The sequence below is a fragment of the Atractosteus spatula genome, chromosome 6, assembly GCF_055471065.1.
Source record: "Atractosteus spatula isolate fAtrSpa1 chromosome 6, fAtrSpa1.hap1, whole genome shotgun sequence".
In the NCBI taxonomy this organism is placed as follows: Eukaryota; Metazoa; Chordata; class Actinopteri; order Semionotiformes; family Lepisosteidae; genus Atractosteus; species Atractosteus spatula.
In genome coordinates this window covers 37,637,752-37,650,324 of record NC_142711.1, presented here as the reverse complement: position 1 = coordinate 37,650,324, position 12,573 = coordinate 37,637,752, and the positions used below count along the sequence as shown (strand labels likewise).

Sequence of the window (12,573 nt, the reverse complement as noted above, 5' to 3'; positions counted from 1 at the left end):
GAATGAAAAGGAGCTTAAGTGGAGCAACACTTTCCACTTTCAAAACGAAAGTATCGGAAAAGTCATCATGCCATCTTGCTTCTGGAGAATTTAGATAAGAAGCTGCATCTTGCCTGCTAGCAGGAGGGGAATTTTGCATGCGGGTGGACGATTATCAGGCCTGGAGCAAGTGACCAGGAAGGGAACAGAGACAAAATGACAGAGACAGAGAGAAAGAAAGAGACAGGGAGGGAAGGGAAATCAACCAGATTAGACAGATACGCTTGCATCATCACGTTCACGGATACCAGTTGTGGTTTCTCATTAGTGTAAACAAAAAAAAAAAGATGATGATGCAATGCCAGTTTTGTTCATTTACTACTTCTAGGTTTCAGGCAATACAGTGAAAAGGGAATGAACAAAAATCCCCTCAAAGTGGCATTTTCAGGGCCAGGCTAATGCAATGTTCACACAGACAAAATCAATAAAGCCCCCCCACTCTGGACCTGTAAGTACACCAACGCTGAGGACTGGATCACCACAACTCCAGGGTCACCTCCACATGAACCCAGCACCCTCTACCACCCCTGAGGATTCAATACTGCACAGACTGCCTGAGTTCTGACTGCACCCCATTTATTTTTGGGCTGTGTGGCGAAGGGCATTGAGACATTGTGTGGGAAGTTGCACTGTCCTGACACGGTTGTGTTCATGCTGGATGTACCAGAACTTCCTCGAACAGACTGCACTCGGCCACCTCCTGCCAATGTCTTTACTTGCGTACACTTTTCAGGGCACTTTTTAAATGGATTTTAGCTCGACATTTCCACAAGAGCTTTCCTTCCTTCCTACCACAGCCTCTTTCCAACTTTCAAAACCCGAACAATCTTTCTGTCATCTGAAATCTGCTACCCACAAATGCATGCACATACAAATCGTCCCGATGCAACAAACATGCAAACAGCGCTATGCTGTTTTCTCTGGAGGAAGCCTCTACTCTGAAGGGCCTGCTGGGACTGTGGGGCCCATTGGAGGGCACAGATGAACACTGCGGATCACTGCCCTCTTTCACTCCAGCTGCTCTGCCCTCAGTCTTCACTGCAGCCCCTGCCTAGAAACAAAGCTCCCAGCCTGTGCTGCGGGACTCTATTTACCTTCCAGTTTCTCCTAACTGAGGATGAATCCATGGCAGCCTGTTCTCATGCCCAGGCCTCCGGGCCTGCTAAAGAAGGAGCCTCTCTCTTGTCCCCCTGGCACTGGTACACATCGAACGGAGAGCACACTACCAGTAACCACTACCAGCCTCCCCGCTAATAAATCATTCCTGACAGCTTTCTTTTCCTACCGTATATTTCTCTGCTTCTTTACTCCCTACATTTTTCTTCCGCATCCTGTCACCACTTCATACTCCCACTGCCTTATTAAAATAAACACACCCTGAAAAGCAGGCCTGTCCCCATAGACCTTGCATGGCCTTTGCACAGATATCAGCGTGGCTCATAGCTGTCCCCTTCAGACCCGTCACAGACCACAGAGCCAAAACCGCTCGCTCAGGCTGTCGGTTTGCGTCTAATCTACTTTCATCTTGGCAATTTGTTACACGTTATTTCATTTGTAAGTTGATGCAGCTTCAAAGTGGCAGTTCCAGTGAATTTTCTTACAGGACGCAAGACAGCCTTAAGGGATAAGAGCCTGGGTAGGGAGTGTACAACCACCAGAAGTAAGAGGATCCAATAGTGAACAATCCTGCTTTTCCAGGAGGAGATTAAACAAATGTGAACTGCTCAGTGGGAACCACTGCAACCGTCAAAAAGCCTTTGAGAATACACATGCAGACACACCTAGGGTCTTTAAAATGTCACTAGAAAGGAGAAGGTTCCTGACCTGCCTGTTCAGTGACATTTACTGAAAGTGCAGAGAAACTGGCAGGCTGAAGAGTTAAGAGAATAGGACCCATACAGACAGAATAACTATCAGCACAGCACTTCACTGCTTATTTACCGTTTCCCTTCTGGACTTTTTCAAAAGGACTGGAAGTACCTCTTACAGATTTTTGGGAAGGGTGATAAATTTCATTATGCTCCCCTGAGCTCACACCCTGTTCTCTAGTGATATCTGCTAACAGTCAGCTCGTACCCTCCGATCCCCAATAAATCCAAACTATTCAGATGTGAAAAGGTTCAAGTAGCTTCCATGACCCAATTGATCGTCAGCTTTGGAAATTTAAAGCCAATTTACAGTGATTTGAAAGAGAGATCAAGGTATTAATCCATTTTCTAACAGTTCATTTTCATCCAGTTCAAGGTCACGAGGGAGCCAGAGCCTATCCCGGCAAGTATGAGAGCAAAGCAGAGTACACCTAGGATGGGACGCCAGTCCATCACATGGTATACACATACAAATACGCACACACACTAGAGCCAATTTTCCCAGAAATTCAAATTCCCACCAATTAACCTACCACTGTGTCCTTGAACTGCAGGAGGGAACAAGAGCTCTCAGAAGACACCCAAGAACATGCAAACTCCACAAAGATAGCACCCCAGGTACTGAAATGAACGCAGCTCCCCAGTGCTGCAAGGCAAAGTTAGCCACTGTACTACCGTCCTGCCTTTAAATCCATACAGCTCAAATCCAGAAAAGCCACCACTGACTGAAGTCAGGAAAGTAGTATAATCATGGGCATGAAACTTTAAAAAGCATCATGACACCACAATACCTAGAAACACTTGTACACCCTTCCACCGCGGCAATGCTGCTCTCTTTCAATGTCCATACCCTCCTTCAAACAAAATCAAAATCTTTTCAAATGGAGATTTTTCTGTCTTTGGGGGCTACACACATTTATTTGACCTTGAGTATGTACATAGGACATATGCCCTTATACAAAAAACACCTGTGTATAGAAACAAAGACAGATTGGGCACATGGACAGAAGAAATCCCAAAACACAATATATAGCTGGACAATGGAGGACACAGGTATTTAATTTACTTCCTGTCTTGTCATGACAATACCATACAAATGCATCTTCTAATGCTTTGAAACCACAGAAAGAGTTGACAGAGTTTCCTGATGCCAAGAGCCACACTACTATGTTACACATCTGTGAAAAATGTTTAATCCAGGCAAGGAGGAAGCTGAAAGAGAAGGAACAAATTTGCAGTGTAGTACGGAAACAAAAAAATAAAAGGAGAGACTTGTGACTGTCTACTCATTTCGCAGGTACAAATGACCTTTTGTGGTATATAATCGTTAAACTGTGCTACATAATTGTTTTAAGAGACTGGGAAAAGGCAGAAGTTTGAGTGAGTGGGGCCCTGTCTACTGTTTACCTGTTTACTCTGCATTCCAGTGTAATATTTGATTAACTCATTTTCCTTCCCCTGCCCATTTGGTAATGGATAAAGAACTGTGCCAATATGAATGAACCACTTAGGAGTTAAACAAAGACCATGTTTAGCAAACGTGTTACAATGAGAAACGAGCAGGTGCTCCAGACCCTGCTCCTCTGCGTACACTGTCAAGGATGAACTAGAGGTCTCAAACACCTGCCTTCAGTCTGACGACCTATTAAAAACATGTTTTACATAACTTGCATACTCTTGTGATTCAGTTGCTCAGTTTTTTTTCTGATCTGGTTGTGGGTGCTTTGTGGAAGGTTTTTTGGTTAATGCTTAGATTAACTAATCTATTTCAATAAAACAACCAGACTGTGTGGTGGGATTCTAAACGCTCTTGAACTCATGTTCCATCATGGTCTTTGTAGAGTTATTTATACACGATTTAGATTTATAAGAATTAAATTATTTCCACAGAGAATAGAGTGCAAATCAATAATAAACTTACATCAGGATTTATTCAAACCTCCATAATTGTTCATATATTATTATTCCTCATTAGCTTCTCATTCCGTTGCGGGTTCTTGCAAAGTGTACATACACATGACACAAGGCCCCGAACCTCACAAGTAAAAACTTTCTAACTTGTGCAACACTTAAATACTTCTCCACTAGTCCTTATTTAGCCCTGAAAGGACTGTTTTGTGGTTAAATTTCCTGGAATAGTTAGCTGGCATCTACCGCCTCAGTAAAAAAAAGACAGACAAGGCACAGAGCACAGACAGGACATGTGATGTAGATGACACCGTAGCCAGGGAGGTACATCAGCAGTGAGGTGTATCAGTGGGAGGATCTCCCATCTGCTCAGACTGGTTGCACTGTCCTTCCTGTCTGCTTGGCCCCAGATCATTAACACCACCAAACAGTGGAACACTACACTCTGGCAAGTCAGTTTACCATCAGGCAAGGATTTTGGTTTCTTTTTTTGCATTCACTGCAGAAATGAAACTCCTTAAAATTTTCAAGATACGCCACTCTTGAATTAACACGCTGTTTGGATGCCAACAATACACAATCTCTCATGCCGTTCTTTTTCGCCATGATCAATTCTACACCACACATGTTTCCATGGCACCTGAGCACACAACTGCAGGCCCCCCATCCCAGAAGCAGGATACAGGAAAAGCCTCTCCCTAAGGCCCGTGTGCTCTATACCACTGCTCCTGCTCAAGCCCAGCTCTGGAGTGGCAGAGGGTATTCTCACTTCTGCACCTCCTATCACTTGAAAGTATTAATTGCTTACTTAATCAGTCAATATTACTTAATTTATCATGAAGACTAGAACTTTTCTGGTTTTTAAACTTCACTGAGAAGTCAAATGATACCAATAAAATACTGAAATTCCATAGCTGGGGTCAGAAGTGACTATCACTTCCGTGTTATCAAAGGTGAAAAACCTGGAAATAATCATAAACCAAACCAGTTCAGAACTCAACTTGCAATACTGGGGGACCATCAGTTACCAGCAAGGTAGACCAGACTTACACCATTACACAAATGCTTCCATTGTACTCTACAGAGTAGAGCATTTCTTAAAACAGGCTGTGTTGTACAGCCTGCGTTCTGTTGCCTTTTTATAAGGAGAGACAGACTGTCCAATGGTTGTCCACGTTTCTGGAAGGCTGAGACCCCACTACTCCCACAGCTTTACAATGTCTCTCAAACGGCACTGTTACCAGGGCTTGAAGGATAATCATGTAGGACAAGGCGAGAAGCTGCTCGAGGAGCTAAGTCACCTTCTGTGTCCTCATCAGCTACAGCCCAATGCACAGCCTTGTAGCACTTTCATTCCCTAGTGTCACTGAAGAAAAGATTTCACCACTTTTGCAATTGCATCAATGTATGGCCACCTGATTAGTAAATAGTCCCAAATTAAAACTTAAGGTAAAAATTAGATCAGCACACTAAGTAAGCACAAGAAGAATTTAGTTTTACAACTCTTAAACGTTCATGAGCACACCTGGCCGGAATTTCACTCCACACTCTTGACTAAGCTCCTCTCTAAAATTCACTTGACTTTTGTTGCAACGCACACACAGACAAACTCTACTGTCCACTCTGCATCAGATCTTCCTGAGTACAGTAGTGCGCTGCATGTTCCACCCTTGTTTAAAAAGCACTTCCTCACTCTTCCTTAAACTAACATTTGCTCCCCTGACTTGCTCTGGCTGCCAGGGAAACACACCTGTAAACAACACCCATGAGACTCCCGAGTCACCGTGAGATGAAGAGCCAAGCTTGCAAACTCAGCTCATGGTGGGGAATTTAAAAGAGGCAGAAGTGCTGTTCAGTTCAGGCATAGCAGAAGCAACTGATTCTATTAACACGCCACGGACGTTTCTGTTGAAGTGCCCTTTAGACTCTAGGTTATCCGAGTGTCTCTGCCAAGTCTGCTAATCTCCTGCATTCGATACCGTGCAAATCACACCCACTGTGCCACACAGACACGGCCATTTTAAAGCAGCACTTCAAAGGATTGTGCATTATTTATTTTCATCTCTAAGATCCTTTCTGTGAGCCCTGCGAGAACAGGTTTAGCAGAGACCCCTTATTGAGGTGGGCACAGAACACCCTCCCACGCACATCTGTTTGCGAGCTGAAAGAGACGGCCGCTTGAATTCGAGATCAAAACAATTGACCTTTCATCATGTGATTCTGCAAATGCTGTGCACCTGTTGCATGAAACGAAACTGACCCAAGTGCAGCAAACTAACCATGGGAAAACAGTTCACAGACAGGGAAGGTTTGACCTGGTGTGTCTCCAGCCATCGCTCACCCTCTGGTATTCATGCTAAAGGGTTAATTTCTCACCTCATATGCTACCTCCGAGAGCATTTGTTAACGGACAGCCTTCTGGAGCCTTTTACTCCACTACAAAATCTCCCCCACCTTTTCTGAAGCCCTGATAAACAACTCTGGCCAATGCTCGGAAACTACCCTTAAGTTAAAGGAAAATGTGTGACTTATTCTCACCCTGGCCCCTCTACAATTATTTTCGGGGGGAAAAAAAACAGGAGCCTGAAGTGAAAATGTTCCAAACGCAAACAAGTTGCCCTTCTCCAGCACACGGCACGTCCCTCACACAACGGCAGACTGATGCCCCAAGCCCCAGCTCGCATCGACACCCTCTCAGCCTGGCAACGTCAGGGTTAGGGATGTCACTGACATTCTGGGCATGAAGTGTACCTGCCACTGGGCCTGGGAGCCATCAACAATACAATTACAACTGACAAAAACAGGGCTAAAAGAAGGCAGCGCTATAAAGGCAAAGGTTTTGCACACTGAAGATGAACCTTACTAATTCTGTCTTCATGCTCTTGCCATTACAGAGTACAGATCTGATTACAGGTGGAAAACCAGATCCTACGGAAATTCAATGGTTTTGAATTGCTCAGCCTTACACAGAGAGATGGATACCTGACAATTCAGATGACCACTCCTCACCAGCTCTCCGCCCAAGAGTTACAGACCCACTACTTGTGCATATCTCATCCAAAGGAGAAATCTCTCAAACTACTACACTTCTATGGCGGTTCGCATAGCCTTCTCTGCTTCACTGCAGCCCTCCTGGTCAATGCCGGTCTAGTTTGGTGACTTTCCTCAGCCACTTTGCTCTTGAGCCAATCACAACTCACGGTGCAGCATGTTTGAGTCAGTGTTCACAAATAATACTGAGGGCACTGAGAAGCTCTGACATGTGGAGTAAATGTGGAGGTCTTTCTCAGGGTTCCGTAGAGTCAGGAGCCTTTCGAAGGGTACAGGGGATTAAAAACACAATAACTGCGACTCTGTGGGGATTTAAGTCGCCAGGGTGCCGCAACCTAGGGAAATACACTATGCAACTATGTCACAGTATGTCAACTAAAATCTCAAGGGGAATTAAAGGGAAAAGTCGAGAAATGATAATATAATTTTTACAAACACCTGAAACCGCAGAGGCTGCTATGTGCATTTAAAATCAGAGACATCTGTCCAGAGTAAATTCCCTTTTCAATTTATCTGTCTTTCCTCTCCCTGAGATGCTGTTAAAGAGCTGGGTGTGTACATGGATCCTTCCCCATGGTTTTGTAAATAATGAAGAACGGGAACGCGTTACGTCAATCGCTCTCAACCTCACGAAACCGTACTTCACTCCCCTAAAAGACTTTGCGTCCTTCTCTAAATTTTCCATTCGTTTCGAAGAAATGGAAGGGACTCGCTGTACTTTACAGATAATAGGCGAAAGCACCACTCACATTAACGTACTAATCTGAATAAACACGAGCACCAGATAAACCGGCCTGTCACGTACAGAATATCCCGGTTTGTGGAGTCCACCGACACACTGACCACACCAGCAACATCATCGCTGTCGAGTCACAAGGTCAGTTCCCAAGTCCCAGGCATTTATTCGGTAAATTAGAAATCTTGCCTTTGCAACATATGTCACTCAGGAATGAAAAATAAAGTTAAAAGGAAATTAACTAAAATAAAGGAAGGTCATCCTTGGATTACGAGGCTTCAAACTTCTTGCCAAAGCAGTCGAAAGTGCGAACACAGACCCCAGATTTCATGCACTACAGTAAACTACAGTAAAAGTGGTCGTGGCACTGCTTCGCTTCAATCTATTTGATTTCCCCCCACAACTAAATTGCACCCTTCCGCTCTCATCACACACTACCGAACTTTCCATTTCCATTCCTGGCTGAGAAGGTGATGACACGGCCACGGATTCTCACTCGTGTGCGTCGGGTGAAATCCTGCTCCGGGCTGACTGCGAGGACACAGGCGGGTCTCAGGCACACCAGGGGGGCGCTCACTGGTGCCCGGCATTCAAACCTGCCCCTGACTTACCTTAGGCAGTTCTCTTAGTTGGTTCGCATCCAGAAGCAGCTCCTCTAGACTCCGGCTGTAGCGGTATATCTCCTCGGGCACTGTCTGCAGAGAGCAGTGCCGTTTGTCCACCGACTCGACGTGGCGATTGCAGCGCCACAACGGCATACACTTCAGCATCTCCGACAGCCGCTGGGTAGAGGACACCGGGGCTGATCAGACACTCCGCATCGGAGAGCGAGGGAGGGAGTGTGGGGGAGGAGGAGGGAGAACCAAAACTGTATCCAGCACGACCGAGAAAGAGGGAGGAGGGGGAATCCACAAAATCCAAGATCTGTTATGTCGATCCACCGAAAAGATGCCGAGATCCAGAAAACAAAGGAGATAAGCACGATATTATCTCCAGTTGTCTCGGAACAAAATTTTGCAATTATCCAGGGATTTCAATTTGCTTTTGAATTAAGAAAAACTTATTAAGCGATATTGTGTTATGTACCAAATTAAAACACGGTAAAATAAAAATCCCTATTTAAAAGATTTTTTAAAGCTAAAAATTCTTACAAAAATGTTAAACTAGTTAGCTTTGGACACCTTCCTGACAAATCTGTCTTTCGTGAAGCCTGAGCTCTTTCCACAAGGTCTTATATCAAAACAAAAGGCGACAGATTAATTCCAGATCCGATTCAAATCCCAGGCGCCGCTTTTCTTCCTCTTGTCCCATCGGGCTCCAAGCGCAACGCCTCCCCACGCAGAGAGACCTACTGGCCGCGCTCAGCGTGCGCTGGAGGGATCGAGCGGGTCCTCTGCTTGAGCTATTGTGTCGTCCAAAGGAAAAAATGTAAAGAACAAGCCCACATCTGTGACACAAAAATATTCACAGCAATACACCACAAAATGCAATCCACACAGCTCTTTTGGCGCAAACTGGGAAAAATATCTGCAACGGCGCTTGCTTCTTTCTTTCCTTGCGCCAGGCCGGGGGGGCGGGGGAGTGGGCAGAAGGTGTCGCCGGTTGTGTGGCTCTTTCTGCCGGGCTGCCACTCAAAGGAAAGTGCGGGCCACAGTCCAAAAAGGGGATCAGCTTAAGACCCTTTTAATATGATAAAATATTTCTGCTTCCGACTCCTGGTAGCCACATAGATACGTCTGCTGGTAGTCCACCGGGGTTTCCTGTCGTTTCGCCCGGGTCTGCGTTTGGTGTATACAGCGTAACTCTGTCCCGGCTCTCGCCTGCCCGCTCAACTCCGCCTTGTTGTTGTCTATGGTTCACCTCCCTCTCTCTCCCCTCCTTCGTTGTTTCTGAGCTGCTTTCTTTTCAGTGCCGAGAAGCCACAAACTACAGCGTGCCCTGCTGCAGTGGAGGGCTAACAGCACTGAGCCTGGCTGGTTGACTGTGGCGGCCTAGAGCGCCACCTGTCCAGCTCTGCCAGGTTGACTCGAAAAAGTCTACAGAATGGAAAAAAATCCAACACCCCCAAACCACAGGGTATTTAATCGTGGATTCAAATCAAGGGCGGAATTAAAGTGTTATACACAGCAAAATGCCATGGGGTCTAACGAGAATGTAAAATAAACTTTGCGGATCCGAATTCGTTCTCAGTTGACTCATGTATTTAAATAAATACAAAGGAAATAAGGAACTCCTTTGTCTCTCTCTATCCATATATTTTGACGTTGGTAATTCTTTTCTAAGTTATTTGGTATTTTATGTGTCACCAAGGTTAAAAGTGAAAAATAATCTATTTCTAGACTTTACAAATTGTATCTTCTTTTAAAATGCTTTATATGAACATCTTATAGCACACTTTTAAGCTCCTCAGTAGTTTTCTTTTTGCCTGCTGTCCACTAGCAGCTAAGTACAGTTTTACCTTGTGTAGCCTGATCCCATCAGACAGCAGAAGCTACAAGAGATTGGTCTGGTTAGTACTGGGTTGGGAAACCCTCAAGGAAAACCAGGTTTATGTTGCAAGAGGTGTTGCTAGATCAGTAGGTGGCACTCTTCTCTCTGTACTAGAGTATAGTGATCAGGAACACTATTATTTATAGCTGATATACACTATACACTATACACTGCTGATCGAAGTGTTGTCCCTCAGTTGAAATGTTAAACTAAGGTTCCAACCACCTGATCGTTTAAGTCCTCACGGCATTTTGAGTGTTGGGGCATTAACCCTGGCGACCTTGTTAAATGCGAGTCCAGGCTTGTACAATATTATCTTCCTACAGGTTCTCCTTATCGGTTCAGGTAATGGGGTTGCTGGTGCACAATAGTAGTCCAGTGTCACCAGCTGGTGCTGCACTTCGTGTCCCTGCCTGAGAAGTGCTTTGGGGCATTAAAAATGCTACAAATGAGCATAAGAAACTTTTAAAAATCCTTTTAGTACACGAAACAAGAAAAAAGTACTCCTTCAGCAGCATAACTGAACATGAATTGATAGCCAACAGCAATAGCTTGTTTTGAGATTACCCTGTTAAACTGGAAATATGTCACCCATGATTTGATTTATATAGACAGAAATCATAAATCAACTATACAGCTTTCCTTTCCAGCTTGAATGAATTTGACAGCTCAAAGGAACTTTAAATTGTCCCATGATCTTTCAGTTGTGCAGGGTGTGCTCCTCCTACCATACATCTATTAATCATGGTAGGATAGAGACAGGTGGGGAATGGGAATCAACAGAACTTAATGTAAATATCTGACTGAACTTAACTGGAACCTATGAAACTCTCTTCATTGAACTCGGTGGGATCATTGCACAGCAATTACACCTCTATATTTACATGTGTAGCAGTTGAATGTGGGAGACCCAATGTGAGTAACCCATAAGAGACCATAAGTGGACTCTGAATTTTGTAGAAATGAATCAGGTGCCAGTTTCTCTGTGTTGATTGGGCTATTAATATGATCAATGTTTCATAACACTTACCATCACTTGATTTAATTTTATCTTTCACTATTTTCACTATTCAAAAATTGTCTTTTTGTCACTTCCCCACATTGACTAGACAATGAATAATTTTTTACAGGCTTTTTTCTGCATTGCCCTCCACCATCATGTATAAAAACTCTAGATTCCTACATTTTAGCCTGATATGCATAAGAATTTAAATAGCTATCCTATCTAAATTTATGCTACCTGTCTGAATAGCAGTATAATGATTGCAAGTCCACAGCTTTCTTAAATTACTGGTTTTGCAACTAGGTACCTATCCATTTTATTCCCTTATTTCCAATTTATCAATACAAGGAAATTCTAAGAAGTGCAAAGGAGTCCTGTTTTTGTCCCATACTGGAAAGGTTACACAAGAGGAAAGATGCATATCTGGAAACAATTGCCAGACATTTTGATTTATGGAGAAAGCCCAAAGACTTAATTATTTTAAAGATGTTTTGATATTTGAGAAAAACAAACTGAAATCTAATGAGTACACCCCTAACTGATCATTGAAAAAGTGAGTATAACATTTCTATTCTCCCTTAAATTCTACAATACAAATAATATGGAGCACTCATGTATCTTAAATTCATGATGTATCTCACTGGTCTGATGTCACATTTTGAACACAGTTATGATAACCCTGGTATATCCCAAGTCTAGTTCAAATAACCATGATGCAGAAGGTCTCAATGAAATTCCCCAACTCCAGTGAAAAATTTACTGACCACAAATCTCATCACATCTGCAGGCATCGCTCATTCATAACTTGTAAAACCAAAGACAAGCACATAATGCCAACCTGCATTTTAAAGGTGTATAAATTCCATACCAACCCAGCTGCTGACTAATCTATCCACTTTACTTTTATCTTTATATAAATGGAGAAAACGGAGCCAAGGAACTGGACAAATTTCTAAAGAGTAAAAAACATAGAAATCTATTTAATATGTTTATGATGAAATACAACTTCCCAGCTCATTTTTCCGTTTCAGTACAGTGGGGTGGCACTAGCAACACGCAAATGTAGAGAGGAATTAATAGAACTTGAGTTTTTCTTCCCTTAATTTTGGTCTCCTGCCATTGGATAAATTCCATGACCTTTCACTGACTGGAAAATCATTTCACGACAATCATAACTGATATCCTTGATGCAGGTGTACATCTCCATCTGGTTTAACTCACGGCCCGGGCATCAGTATCCTTGGCTCTCAACCTAACAGCAGCCAACAAGGCTGATCCTTCAATATAAACAACTGTCTCACACCACTATGGAATAAATGCAAATATAACTTGGTCAAGGCAAAAAAAGACCAACATAACTTATGAACACTTGCAATACAATCCAGCAGTTAAAAATGAAATTCAAAACTGGCTTTATCCCATATTATCAAAAGGGATGGAAAATCCTATTATTCTTTAAATGGAACTGATGGTTAACA

At 43.5% G+C, this 12,573-nt stretch overlaps 1 protein-coding gene across 8 annotated transcripts in view; it reads right to left on the bottom strand.

The window, feature by feature from the left end:
- The window catches only part of scrib (scribble planar cell polarity protein), a 126,331-nt gene extending 116,887 nt beyond the window's left edge, over nucleotides 1-9,444 (bottom strand). For all 8 annotated transcript variants that reach the window (XM_088918324.1, XM_088918325.1, XM_088918326.1 and 5 more), the window contains exon 1: nucleotides 8,214-9,444. In XM_088918324.1, the coding sequence (XP_088774450.1) occupies nucleotides 8,214-8,372 (159 nt within the window). In that variant the 5' untranslated portion in view covers nucleotides 8,373-9,444. The remainder of the gene's footprint in view (nucleotides 1-8,213) is intronic.
- Between the last annotated feature and the right edge of the window lie 3,129 nt (nucleotides 9,445-12,573).